Consider the following 12,785-nt stretch of genomic DNA (forward strand, 5'->3'; position numbering starts at 1 on the left):
AACATCTACCACTTTAGAACATTCTAGTCTAATCACAAAGCTATTTCTGACATAATTGTTTTGGATTTTAGGATACATTTCTGTTTTTCCTGCATTTTCCATCTTGTTCTCCATCCAGAAGATTGCTAATCAAGTCCCGTCTCCTACTAGCTGAGCAGAAATTCAAGACAACGTCTTGAGATGTTCTTTAGAAAGAGACCCATCTGCTGAGCTTATAAAAAGAAACTGAGACAAAATCGAATAATCAATTTCCAAGGTCAGAGTAGTCGAGAAGGCAAGCTTTAGGCTAACACCAGTACAGAAATGAAAGAAAACCTGCCCTGACAACTTGGCCTAACTTCTTTGCCAGTCTTTCCATTTCAAAACATTAGAACAGGCGTGACGGGGGAAGGCACTTGGCCTGATGGTTAAAACCCTTATGTCTCAGGTTGGCGTTCCTGGGTATGACCCTCAACTCTGCTCCTGACTCCAACTTCCTGTTCTTTCAGACCCTGAGAGGCAGTGGTGATGACTCAAGGAGTTGGGTTCCTGCTCCTTGTGTTGGAGAACTGGCTCCTGGTTTCAGCCCAGCCGAGTCCTGGCCATTACAGGCATCTGGTGAGTGAACCATCACATGGCAGTGTTCCATAGCTCACAAACAGAAACACAGAGAAAGTAAAATAGGCGCAGAAAATTAAAAACCTATCATTAATCTTGGCTTTGCAGTAAATTAAGGAGAAATTTGGTGACCTTGGAATTACATAGCAACCCCTATAACACATATTAATCAGGTACTTTATAATGTATATGACTTTTGCATATTTAATTTATATTTTCATCTCAGCCAACAACTCAACTGAGGCTAGATTTTTATTTAAATTTTACCCAGAATCAACTTTTTGATCCCTCTATGTAGTAGGGAAAGTGAAACTTCATTTTCCTCTACTAAAATAAAAGTATCAATGTGAGAATAAACTTTCTGGGTTATTTAAATGTCAACTTTCCAGAGACATCTCAAACCACTGTCACTCCAAGGTAAGGTTCTGAGAGAACTTGGAAGATGAACCTACCCCTGAAGCTCGCACATTTTAAAACAACTTCAACAGCTATGAAAGAGTAGACCAAGTACCTCAAATGAAATGTCAGTCGTGGCCACACGATGTGTTAAAATTTCAACATCAGTATCAACCACTTTTTTTTTTTTTTTTTTTTTTTTTTTTTATTTATTTTTTATTTTTTGACAGGCAGAGTGGACAGTGAGAGAGAGAGACAGAGAGAAAGGTCTTCCTTTGCCGTTGGATCACCCTCCAATGGCCGCCGCTGCAGCCGGCGCACCGCGCTGATCCGATGGCAGGAGCCAGGATCCAGGTGCTTTTCCTGGTCTCCCATGGGGTGCAGGGCCCAAGCACCTGGGCCATCCTCCACTGCACTCCCTGGCCATAGCAGAGAGCTGGCCTGGAAGAGGGGCAACCGGGACAGAATCCGGCGCCCCAACCGGGACTAGAACCCGGTGTGCCGGCGCCGCAAGGTGGAGGATTAGCCTATTGAGCCACGGCGCCGGCCTAGTATCAACCACTTTTGCAAATGCTCTACTTCACTTCATCCTCACAGCACCTCTGTGATATGGGTACTCTTATCCTGACTGGCAGATGACAGCTGAGGCATAAGGCACCTAGGAAATCTGCTGCAGGTCGCAAAATGAGCAGCCTGCAATTCAAATCCAGCCAAGCCTATGTTTTAACTATCACTATATCCCCAAACATACTTCATTCTACCTCCAACAAAACTGGCTCCCTAGTATGAACCTAAGAATTTTGTGGAGGAAGCTTAGAAACGATCTTTTCTGAACTCTCCCCTTCTCAGTGGAAGTCGCCAAGGCCCAAGAGCTGCATGAGTCTCCGAGGCTGGGAAAGTAATGGCTGGAAGAGCAGGAACCGACTCAGGTGTCTGCGCAGTGCTGCAGCCATCAATCCGTCCAGCGGCTTAGGACCACTGCTCTTGTTTTGTTTCAGACATGGGCCCACAGAAGGTGCAGTCCTGTACCACCTACCAACGTTTCTGCACACAGACCACACACATATGATGGTGGTCCTGTGAGATAATAATGTTGCTGAAGACTGGCTGTTGCTAGGAACACTGCTCACCCATTTGTGATGATGCAATGTGAACAAACTTGGTATACAGCCAGTTACCTAACTGTATACCACACAGAATGATATATGGTACCTAATTTTTGATAATTGTAATAAACAAAATGGTCCAGGTGGTATGGAGTCACTATGCTATACGTTTTGTCATTATACTCCTTCTACTTATGAAAACCTGTTTATTTTAAAACACTGTCCTGTTACACAGTCAACAGCCTCACCTATCTCGTGTTTCCTGCATCTCGACATAATTTTCATTTGTGCTTGATTTTATGATCACATTTATCTTACAGCCTAGATGTGCAGCAGGCTATAGCATCCAGGTTTGGGTTCGCACAATGATGAAATTGCCCAGTGATGCATTTCCCAGGATGTATCCCATCGTTAAGTGGTGCATGACTGTGTGCTTAATCATGTCTAGGAACAGAGTCTCATCTTTTCTATAATTATGTCACATTTTTGTGTTATTTCATTTCAGAGTTAAGAGGGAAAAAATGAAGAAAAGTGTAGTAATTTGAAATTTTTTTGGGAGATTAAAAAAAATTATTAACTACCATCATCATTCCACAAGCAGAAAAGAAGAGAAATAGGGAAACCATGGTGGCCACAACAACTCCTTGCTTCAGTATGCCAGGCTGGGATGGGAACACCCTGCTCTCAACACAAAACCTCTTAGATCAGAGGGGCATCTAGGTTACACAGCGAATATTAAGGTTTTTATTAATTTGGTTTAAAAGAACTAACAAATGCCATGAGGAAAGAAATAACCTGCTTGTAAACACAGTTTGATGTTATATAATGTACTGTGGCATCTAAAGCCTTTTGTTCATATGCTGACTTCATGCGTCTCCTGTAAACATCTCCGAGAGTATCTAGCTGGGCAAATACACCGCTAAACCGTAAAAGGACAACCAAGTGCAGGAGTCCCAGACTTCTTTACCACATACAAGTTGGTATTCTAGGACATGCTGATGCCAAGTGTGAAGTCTGAAGACAAAGTAAACTTAAACACGGACCATTCAAGGTCCAGTACAAACCACACTTTGTCTTTCGTATGAAAACTTTTAAAAAGAAATACTTCACTCAAAGCAACTTAAAGGGGGAACAGAACTGAAAACCTACATGCAAGCATGTTTCCAGAAGTTAGTGAGAAATGCAACTGTAAGTATTTGAGTTCAAACAAATTTTGAGATGTGTGTATAGCTCTTGCCTAATATCAATTTTTCATTAACTTTTAAAGACTCATTCTTATGCATGGGATTAAGAAAAATTTTGCAACAAAATAAATTTGCATTTTAATTCCATTTTCTAAAAACTCTCTGAAATTGTATTGCACATAGAAGGGAAAAAGACCTACATTAACTTCCATTAAAAGAGAGTTCTGGGAAAAATTAAAACAAACAAAAAACCCTAACCCTCATAATGAAATGGAAAACAACACACGCAATTAAAGCTGTCAGTTTGCCATCTATTTTCTCTCATCTAGAGATGACCAACGATTTCAGTGTGACTTGAAGTGTTTTAATTAAGAGGAGGAGTTATGCAAGCAAGGTTGCAGAGTGTCATTCGCTGACAGCCTTTAAACTGCATATACTTCATCTGCCTGGTACCACGTACACAGATGACTCTGCAAAGCTGTCTCCAGTGCTGAGAGACACAGGCGAAGGCCAAGCCTGCCAAAGCTCAGCCCCTGGTCTCTGGTAGTCTGGCAGAAGCTGGAGGGACCTCACCTCCTTCCGCACCGGGGTGCTATGCGCCGCAGCCTCCTCGAACTGCTCCAAGGCCTGCTGCTCCTCGCTGGGCGGCTCTGGCCCAGGCTGCGGCCCAGGGCGCCCCTGCGGACCCGCCGCCTCCTGTGGCTCGGCCTCTTGGTCCGGCTTCGATTCTGAGTCTGAACCCGATTCGGTCGTCATGGTTGATTGTTCTGCAAATAGAAAAGCAGGGAAGCTGGGGTCATTGGGTGCAATCACCTTCCTTGGCCCCAAGGCTATGGTGGTGAGGGGTTAAAGGGAAGCCCAAGGAGAGTAGCAGAAATGCTAACCACCAAGCACACTCCTAGTCCACAGTCAGCAGGGATTTCATAACTTACATTCAGTTTCAGAACAATGACTCTGCTAAAAACACAGGGAAGGACAGTCTAATCTAATAATAGAAGCACAAATTCCTTCTCATTTCTCTCCTACTTCCCCATCTCTATACAAGGGTCCCTCCCAACCCCAGAATCTACAGATCTTTTCTTTTCCATTGTAATTTTCAAATTCTGTTATCTCCTTTTCAGCTAGCAATCACAGCTATGACATGAAATCGGCCCCATGCTGGACAGGCACTGGCCATGGCTGGGAGGGGTGCCGGCCAGCATTCCCCTCTCCCCTCCAGAGTTTATTCTCACATTCTTCTTCCTGGCTTCCTCCTATATTGTTCTTAAGTGCTGAAAGATGAGTTTGTCTCGTATCTCTTAAGGAACTCAAACAACACACTTTAATGTATAACAATTTTGCTTATATATCCTAAATACACACCATGTAAAATCTAACAGTTTGCTTGTTACTTAAGATACTTAAGTATTTTGTGCCTTAGTTTCCATAAGTGGAGATATGAGGAGACAGACTATGAACATACCTGAAGAATTATTCTCTGCTCTTGTTTCCCCTACATGTGGATATGCTACTGTACTTTATTGGGGGGGGGTTTGATATTTATTTATTTATTTATTTACTGGAAAGGCAGAGTGAGAGAGAGGCAGGGAGAGAGAGAACGAGGTGGGTAGTTTTCTTTTTTTTTTTTTTTTTTTTTTTTGACAGGCAGAGTGGACAGTGAGAGAGAGAGACAGAGAGAAAGGTCTTCCTTTTGCCGTTGGTTCACCCTCCAATGGCCGCCGCTGCAGCCGGCGCACCGCGCTGATCCTGGCAGGAGCCAGGAGCCAGGTGCTTTTCCTGGTCTCCCATGGGGTGCAGGGCCCAAGCACCTGGGCCATCCTCCACTGCACTCCCTGGCCATAGCAGAGAGCTGGCCTGGAAGAGGGGCAACCGGGACAGAATCCGGCGCCCCAACCGGGACTAGAACCCGGTGTGCCGGCGCCGCAAGGTGGAGGATTAGCCTATTGAGCCACGGCGCCGGCTTGAGGTGGGTAGTTTTCATCTGCTGGTTGGCTATCTATCTATCTATCTGAAAGGCAGAGAGACAGAGAGGGAGATCTTCCATCTGCTTGTTCACTCCCCAAATGACCACAACTGCCAGGGCTGAGCTAGGCTAAGCCAGGAGCCAGGGACTCCATCTGAGTCTTCCATGTGGGTAGCAGGGGCCCAAGTATTCAGAGCATCATTTGATGGATTCCCAAGTGAATTAGCAGGGAGCTGAATTGGAAGTGGAACAGACAAGACTCAAACCAACAATACAACCTGGGATGCTAGCATCACAAGTATTGGCTTAAACCACTGTGCCACAATGCTGGCCCTGCCTCTGTGTTTGAAGGCAGATTTTTTTTGTTCCAAGCAACAAGAAAGCTCCTACACCAAGTAGACAGCATGCCACTTTTAAGGAATTTCTTAGGCGTGTAGAGTAAATATCTAAAAAACAAATAGCTCAGATTGTCACATAATTTCCCTTCCTCATAATAATTTTATGGTTAAAAATATCATGAGCAAAGGGCTAGGGTAATACTTTAAGCAAATTTTACACTCATTGACATAATATAGCATTATGCAAAATACAACTAGTGACTCCATAGCAAAGCCCCCATTTGTTCCTATCTTTACAATACATATTGGAATATGTTTAATATTTCAAAGAAGGGAATAGTACAAATATCAATCTATGCTATATCTGTGCTTTCTATTTAGGGTTTCTTTTCACCATCACAGCTATTCCTTCTGTTGAATAAAAGACTTATCAACTTGGCATGTGCTCAGTTGCCCAAAGCATATGTAAATACCAAGTCCAAATGCACAGTGATCCAAATAAAGCTAACACATTTTCTTGTTCCACTTACATTACATTTCAGATCTTTAAGCAAATCTTTGAAGTAAATATTATATTTCCTTTGGTATGTTTATGCTGGGAAGTGGTATAAACATAAAGAGAAAACATTAGAGGAGAAGGAAAGATGGAGCGAGGTCATTAATTCAGAGCCTACAATTGAACTGCAGCTCTTGGAAGGGGGAGGTTAGTTTTAATAGTCAATTCAATGCACCAAACACTTGAGTATCAATTTAAGTCAAGTACTGCTCGTGAATTAGAAACAGAAATTAATAAACTGTAAATACCCTCCCCACCTCAAGGAGCTCTTAGTCTGTACAAGAGATTCTTCCCCGAATCCATTTCCTCCATCTTCCTTTAGTAATGAACCTCTGAGTTTTACTCCTTTTGATCTACTTGAAAGGCAGAGAGAGAGAGAGAGAAAGGAGAGAGAGAGAGAGAGATTGATTGATTTCCATCTGCTGGTTTACTCCCCAAATGTCCACAAGAGCTGAGGCTGAGCCAGGCTGAAACCAGGAGCCTGGAACTGCATCTGGGTCTCCCACATGCATAAGCCATCACCTGCTGCTTCCTAGGGTGCATTAGCAGGAAGCTGGATCAGAAGTGGAGGAGCCAAGACTCCAACCAGCACTCCCATATGGGATGTGGGCAACCCAAGCAGCAGCTTAACCCCGTGATGCCATGACACTCACCTCTAGTTAGTTTCAGCTGGTTCCCCTGGACCTAGCTTAAGACTATGTTGAGGGGCCGGCACTGTGGCATAGTAGGTAAAGCCACCGCTTGCAGTGCCTGCTTCTGATATGGGCACCAGTTCAAGTCCTGGCTACTCCACTTCCGATCCAGCTCTCTGCTATGGCCTGGGAAAGCAGTAGAAGATGGCCCAAGTCCTTCGGCCCCTGCACCCATGTGGGAGACCTGAAAGAAGTTCCTGGCTCTTGGCTTTGGATCAGCACAGCTCAGACATTGCGGCCAATTGCAGTGAATCAGCAAATGGAAGACCTCTCTCTCCCTCTCTCTCTCTCTCTCCCTCTTTGCCTCTCCTTATCTCTCTGTGTAACTCTGACTTTCAAATAAATAAATAAATCTTAAAAAAAAAAATACTATGCTGAGTTGTGACCTGTAATTAAGTCTGGATCAACAAGACAACAGATTCTTCAAGATAAAAGATACTTGCCCTAGTTTTCCCTTTCCCATGGGCCAGAAAATAACAGCTCACGGGCACCTTAGATCCTGGGGGGCAGAGCCACTTGTGCTGGGTTGTGATCTGAGGTTGACCTTTGAACCTCAGCATCCTAGCCTATATTCTAGCCAATCCACACTGTATAGATGGAAAGCCTACCAAAACTACATAGGGTCTTTAGAGAGTTCACGGCAAAATGTGCATTATGGAAAGAACTATGCATGGGTTTCAATCTTTTAATTTCATTTTTCCATGAATGTTTTCCTTTATATCGATCACACACTAGCTGTTCTCATCTTTAAAACAAAGTTGGCGTCCCCTGAGTTCTCGTCCCTGGCATCAGTCAGCTACTATTATACTTCTCTGCTTGCCACTCAAGATTCAGCTTCTCAAAAACAACTGTGGGGCCTGCACTGTGGCGTAGAAGATTAAGCATCTGTCTGTGGTGCTGGCATCCCATACGGAAGCTGGTTTGAGTCCTGACTGCTCCACTTCCAATGCAGCTCTCTGCTCATGGTCTGGGAAAACAGAAGATGGCCCAAAAGCTTGGGCCCCTCATTTGCATGGGAGAAGAAGCTCCTGGCTCCTAGCTTCAGATAGGTGCAGCTTTGGCCATTGAAGCCATTTGGGGAGTGAACCAGTGGATCGAAGACCTCTCTCTCTCTGTCTCTTCCTCTCTCTGTAACTGTGCCTCTCAAATAAATAAATAAATCTTTAAAAAAAGACAATAACAACTACTACTCATCTTACTGTCTTGTACCTCCTCACTTTCTCTTTTCTTGGCAACCACTCCAATCTGGTTTCCAACCCTACCTACTCTACCAACACTACCTACTCCACTGGGGTGCTCCTGGGGCCCACATGCAGACTGCTGGTCCTCTCCTGTTCTTGCCTGACCTCTTAGGAGCCCCACCCAGGCCGTGAGACTTCCCTGGCCAACAGGCTTCCCTCCCGAGACCAGTACCTTCTCCTGCTTTCCTCCGGTTTCTCAGGGTCCTTCTCATTGTACTTGATGGGCTGTGATCTATCCAACCCCCAAACACAGTCATATCTCGCAAACTTAGTTCTGGTCCCTCTTTTCTCTTTCCATTTTCTCCCTAGCATGTGACATTCTTTCCTAGGGCTCTCACTACATTGCCCAATAACTACTTATTTAAATAATAAAATAACCTACCGTTATTTTAAATCTGTGACTAAACCATGATACCTCACCTGTTGTACATCCTACATATCACAGACCCTCAAATCTCAAACTCTATTCCCTGGCCAATATATCCTAGGTTTATTATCTTTCCTATATATTCACTATATGATTAATATAATGAATGATAATCATTGCTGGTTTTGGACTGATTTAGATAAAATAAAACTTTCATGGCTATTAAAAGAAAGAAATAAAACTTGAAAATGTAGGACTTTTAAATTTTAGAATCTCATTAGAATCAACATCTAATTCCACAGTCTGAAGGGGCATATGTTCACACTGCACTCACAAACAAACCAGCATCGACAGCCAAGATCACAACCACAACTTTAAAACCACCTTAAATAGTTTTCTTCCCTACTCATATGCCAATATAAACAAGCAACACACTGATTTTTAATAGCAAACATAAACACCTAAACTCAGCACTTCGCACATTCTCATCATTTTAGTAAGTTTATAGTGTTATGTAAAAATATTTTTTTAAAACTAGACTTTTAGGATATTTACCTCGTTTGGGTTTTCTTCTTCTTTTTTTTTTTTTACTTACACTCATCCCTTGCTCTCTTGAATAAGTTCACTTAAAACTGCACCTTTTCCTTTCCAACTCAATAAAAACTCTTATTTTCCAAGACTCCCTTGTCATCTCCTGATACACAGTCGGTCATCCATTCAACAACTGCGAATGGAACGTACCAGGAAAAACATTAACTGTGACTGTACAGAACATACAGACTGAGAGGATTTAAAGTATGCAAGTGTGAGGGGCTGTGTAGGGCTAAATGCAAATACTGGGCCATTTCTTTTTTTTTTTTTTTTTTTTTTTGACAGGCAGAGTTAGACAGTGAGAGAGAGAGAGACAGAGAGAAAGGTCTTCCTTTTCCATTGGTTCACCCCCCAAATGGCTGCCACGGCCGGCACGCTGCACTGATCCAAAGCCAGGATCAGGTGCTTCCTCCTGGTCTCCCATGTGGGTTCAGGGCCCAAGCACCTGGGCCATCCTCCACTGCCTTCCTGGGCCACAACAGAGAGCTGGACTGGAAGAGGAGCAACCGGGACAGAATCCAGCACCCCGACCGGGACTAGAACCCAGGGTGCCAGTGCTGCAGGCGGAGGATTAGCCAAGTGAGCTGTGGTGCCGGCTTGGGCCATTTCTAAATAAGGGATTGAGCATCACTGGACTGGGGTATCCTCAGAGAGCTAAAACCAATACCCCATGAACACTGAAGGGCAACTGCATTCACTTTGGACTAAACTGTCAAGTATTTGGGTCACTGAAAGTAAACATCATTCATAACCTCAAAGAGAAAGCAATACAACATGTTCATGTTTAGCTTTGACTTAAGAGTCTATGCCCTTTCTTTAGGGGTTACTACCTGTGTTTTGCTTAAGCTGAAAACTCTAAACCCTAAGGGCTGGGGCTAGGGCTTCCACAAGTATGCTAGGCTGATGGCAAGATGAGTCCTTTATTTTCTAAAGAAATATAAATTGTGTTTCAATACATCTCTCTCAGGGATACATTTATTAAATGATTACCAACAGACACGGTAATGAGCTTCAAAGGCCACATCCTGCCCAGTGAATCTGTTCAACAATTCCCAATTCAAGTCATTATAAAAGAATGGTCATTGTCATGCATTTCTATTGCTTATTCCGAAGAACAAACTTCAATTTTTTCTCATCTTTTTTCCCACTTTTGAAGTAGCATCTCCAAAATCTCCATCTCCTCATTAAATGACTACTAAATTAATTTCTATATTCAAATTCACCTACCTCCCTTGCCAATATGAAAATTTAGTGGTACTTTATTAAAAAGAGACCTAGGACTTAAATTTCTATCATTAATGTATAAGATAGGATTCCTATGGAATAACAACATTTCATAAAAGAAAAATCCTTCACATCACTCCCTGCCCACAAGGATGCATGACTAAATGGACAGATTTTTTAAAAATCAACATTTTTTCCTTTTTATTTTCAACTATAAATATATAGAAGAGTGGTGAGTAGGAGAGGAGACTGTAATTAGCATATAAGCACTTGTGATACAGAAACTCTTCCCCCAGACTGCTAAAAATCATGGTTGCTAATCAACTAGAAGACAGCAATATCCCCCTGGCTTCTCTACTCAATCCTTTTTATTTGTACTGCTTTTTAGATAGTATATCTACCTAGAAAACTAACACATAGGAAACCAAAACAACTGGCTCCTAGTCTCATGTTCCCCCTTTCTACACCCCATATCCAGTGCTCTGTGTAAGGACCTCTCTCCTTTTCTGTAGAACCAAGCTTCTGGAAAGAATCATCTGCTTATGTTGTCACCACATCTCCCTCTCCCTCTTCACAATACTCCCTATCACCCTAGTAACCTTACCAAGGACCCTCTCACACGCCAGTAAATCCTATGTGATGTCTTTTCACCTTTGAATTCTCCACATGTGTTTTGATACTCTTCTTGATTTTCCTTCTACCTTTTCTGGCCAATCTTTTCCCATTTGCCTCTTCCTATCTCATTTCTTATATTCTATTTCTAAATCTTATAGTTTCTTAGGATTCAGTCTCATGCTTCAAACCTACGTTGCTCATCTACTTTGTTCTAAAATACAATGACATGGGGGTGATGGCATTTGTCTAGTGACTATGACACTGTTTTGGGTCCCTACATCCTACATCAGAGTACCTGATGTCAAGTTCAGACTCTACCCCAATGACAGTTTCCCACTAATGAGCACTGTAAGAGGCAGCAGGTTAAGGTTCAAAAAGGGTGACAATAAAGAGCTGGGACATTGCTTGTGACCAATAGCCTGGAAAATTCTGACTGCTTTTGGTTAGACTAAATTCAAATCTTACATGTCAACAGACTAGCTCCTATGGAGTTGACTGATTTTAAGATTATGCAAGAAGCAGAAAGTTGAAAGTTTTGTGGACATAATAATTCAAAAATTGCTTTCATGATGACCATTGTAAACCTGCCAAGAATTACCAAGATCCATCCACAGGGAGGCAAGGATTTAATAACAGCATTTCTCATCTACAATCCATTGCTGTGAATTTGACATTATTAAACAAGGCAGAAAACAAAAACCAAGAACAATGAAAAAAATGTCACAGTCCTGTACTTCAAGGAATGCACATCCTAACATGTTCCACTGAAGAGAAAACCAATCCCAGAACCAAGGTGAGAGAACTCAGTACAGAAAAGGGGCTTTCAACAAGTCTGGGAAGCAGGAAATGTTTCCCACGGGGAAGTGATCACTAACCTTCAGTCCCAAGTTAAATGATGAATTTCAAATTTCAGATGCAATAAAAAAAATGTCCAGATGACTTCAAAAGATCAAAGGAGGTCCAGGATGACTAAGAATGTAGACAGGTACTGTGATGGGGCAGGAGGCAGCTGGCAGGATCCGGACCCAGCTGCCACCTGCTCTATGACTTCAGTGGAATTTGGCTTGCTTTTCTGTTCTAAAATCCGGAAAGTCTAAGATTCTTGAGGACCAGAGATACTACTGAATCAAAAACATACAATCGAAGGAAAATCTGATTTCTAACAAGTGAAGACAGATCCCAGCTGGCACGTTTAAGTAGGTCCTCAAGCACAAAGCTCCTAGGGTCAGGCAATCATCAACATTCTAGCAAGAAACTCAACCTTTCCACAACTGTGTAGGTCAGGCTGGCTGATGGCTTCACAAACTCTGAATCTATTAAGGTTTTATTTAGGTCAGTGAAACAGTTCTTTACCTAGACCATCTGAAAAACTTAAAAATATCATTTCTAGTTTACTTAGAAGGTTAGCAAAATCTCATTTATTTCCAATAAGCTTGTAGCTTTTTCAAGTTAAAAATATTGAAATCTACTGTGAGCAGAAAAATTAACAAATGTCATTTAGCTACAGCTAAGGTGATTAGCTAAACGTCCACCTTACCAACATGTAAGTTGTATTTCCAAATCCAACTAGTTCCAGATAAATAGCAGGATATAAAATCCCTGATACTTTTGAAATACCAAGAATTATTCTTATTCCCAAAAGTCTCCCAAATGCATGTCCATAAATAGGGCAGCAGGCTCCTCCCCTAAAGGAAGGGGCACTTGGGCCAAGGGAAGATTTCAATGGCATTGAATGATGGCATTAATAGGAGTGGCAGGGCTCTTGACTGGGTAAACCTACATGGAGATTCAGTCTATGGCAAAAGTGGCAGAGAACCCATTCAAATTCTTTTCTAGGACCTTTGTACTGGGAACACTCTATTAAAAGCAAGCAAGTTCTTAAAATTTGATTCCTGAATTCCAGAATCTGAGAGCT

The 12,785-nt window shown here is 42.4% G+C and overlaps 1 protein-coding gene across 50 annotated transcripts in view; it reads right to left on the reverse strand.

Moving 5' to 3' along the window:
• The window catches only part of EPB41L3 (erythrocyte membrane protein band 4.1 like 3), a 263,630-nt gene that overhangs the window by 96,760 nt on the left and 154,085 nt on the right, over positions 1–12,785 (reverse strand). For 48 of the 50 annotated variants that reach the window (XM_070049935.1, XM_070049950.1, XM_070049937.1 and 45 more), the window contains exon 2: positions 3,857–4,050. In XM_070049935.1, coding sequence (XP_069906036.1) covers positions 3,857–4,039 — 183 coding nt within the window. In that variant the 5' untranslated portion in view covers positions 4,040–4,050. The remainder of the gene's footprint in view (positions 1–3,856; positions 4,051–12,785) is intronic. The other 2 variants (XM_070049938.1, XM_070049956.1) reach the window with 1 other exon arrangement.

The sequence above is a fragment of the Oryctolagus cuniculus genome, chromosome 10 (genome assembly GCF_964237555.1).
Source record: "Oryctolagus cuniculus chromosome 10, mOryCun1.1, whole genome shotgun sequence".
Lineage (NCBI taxonomy): Eukaryota > Metazoa > Chordata > Mammalia > Lagomorpha > Leporidae > Oryctolagus > Oryctolagus cuniculus.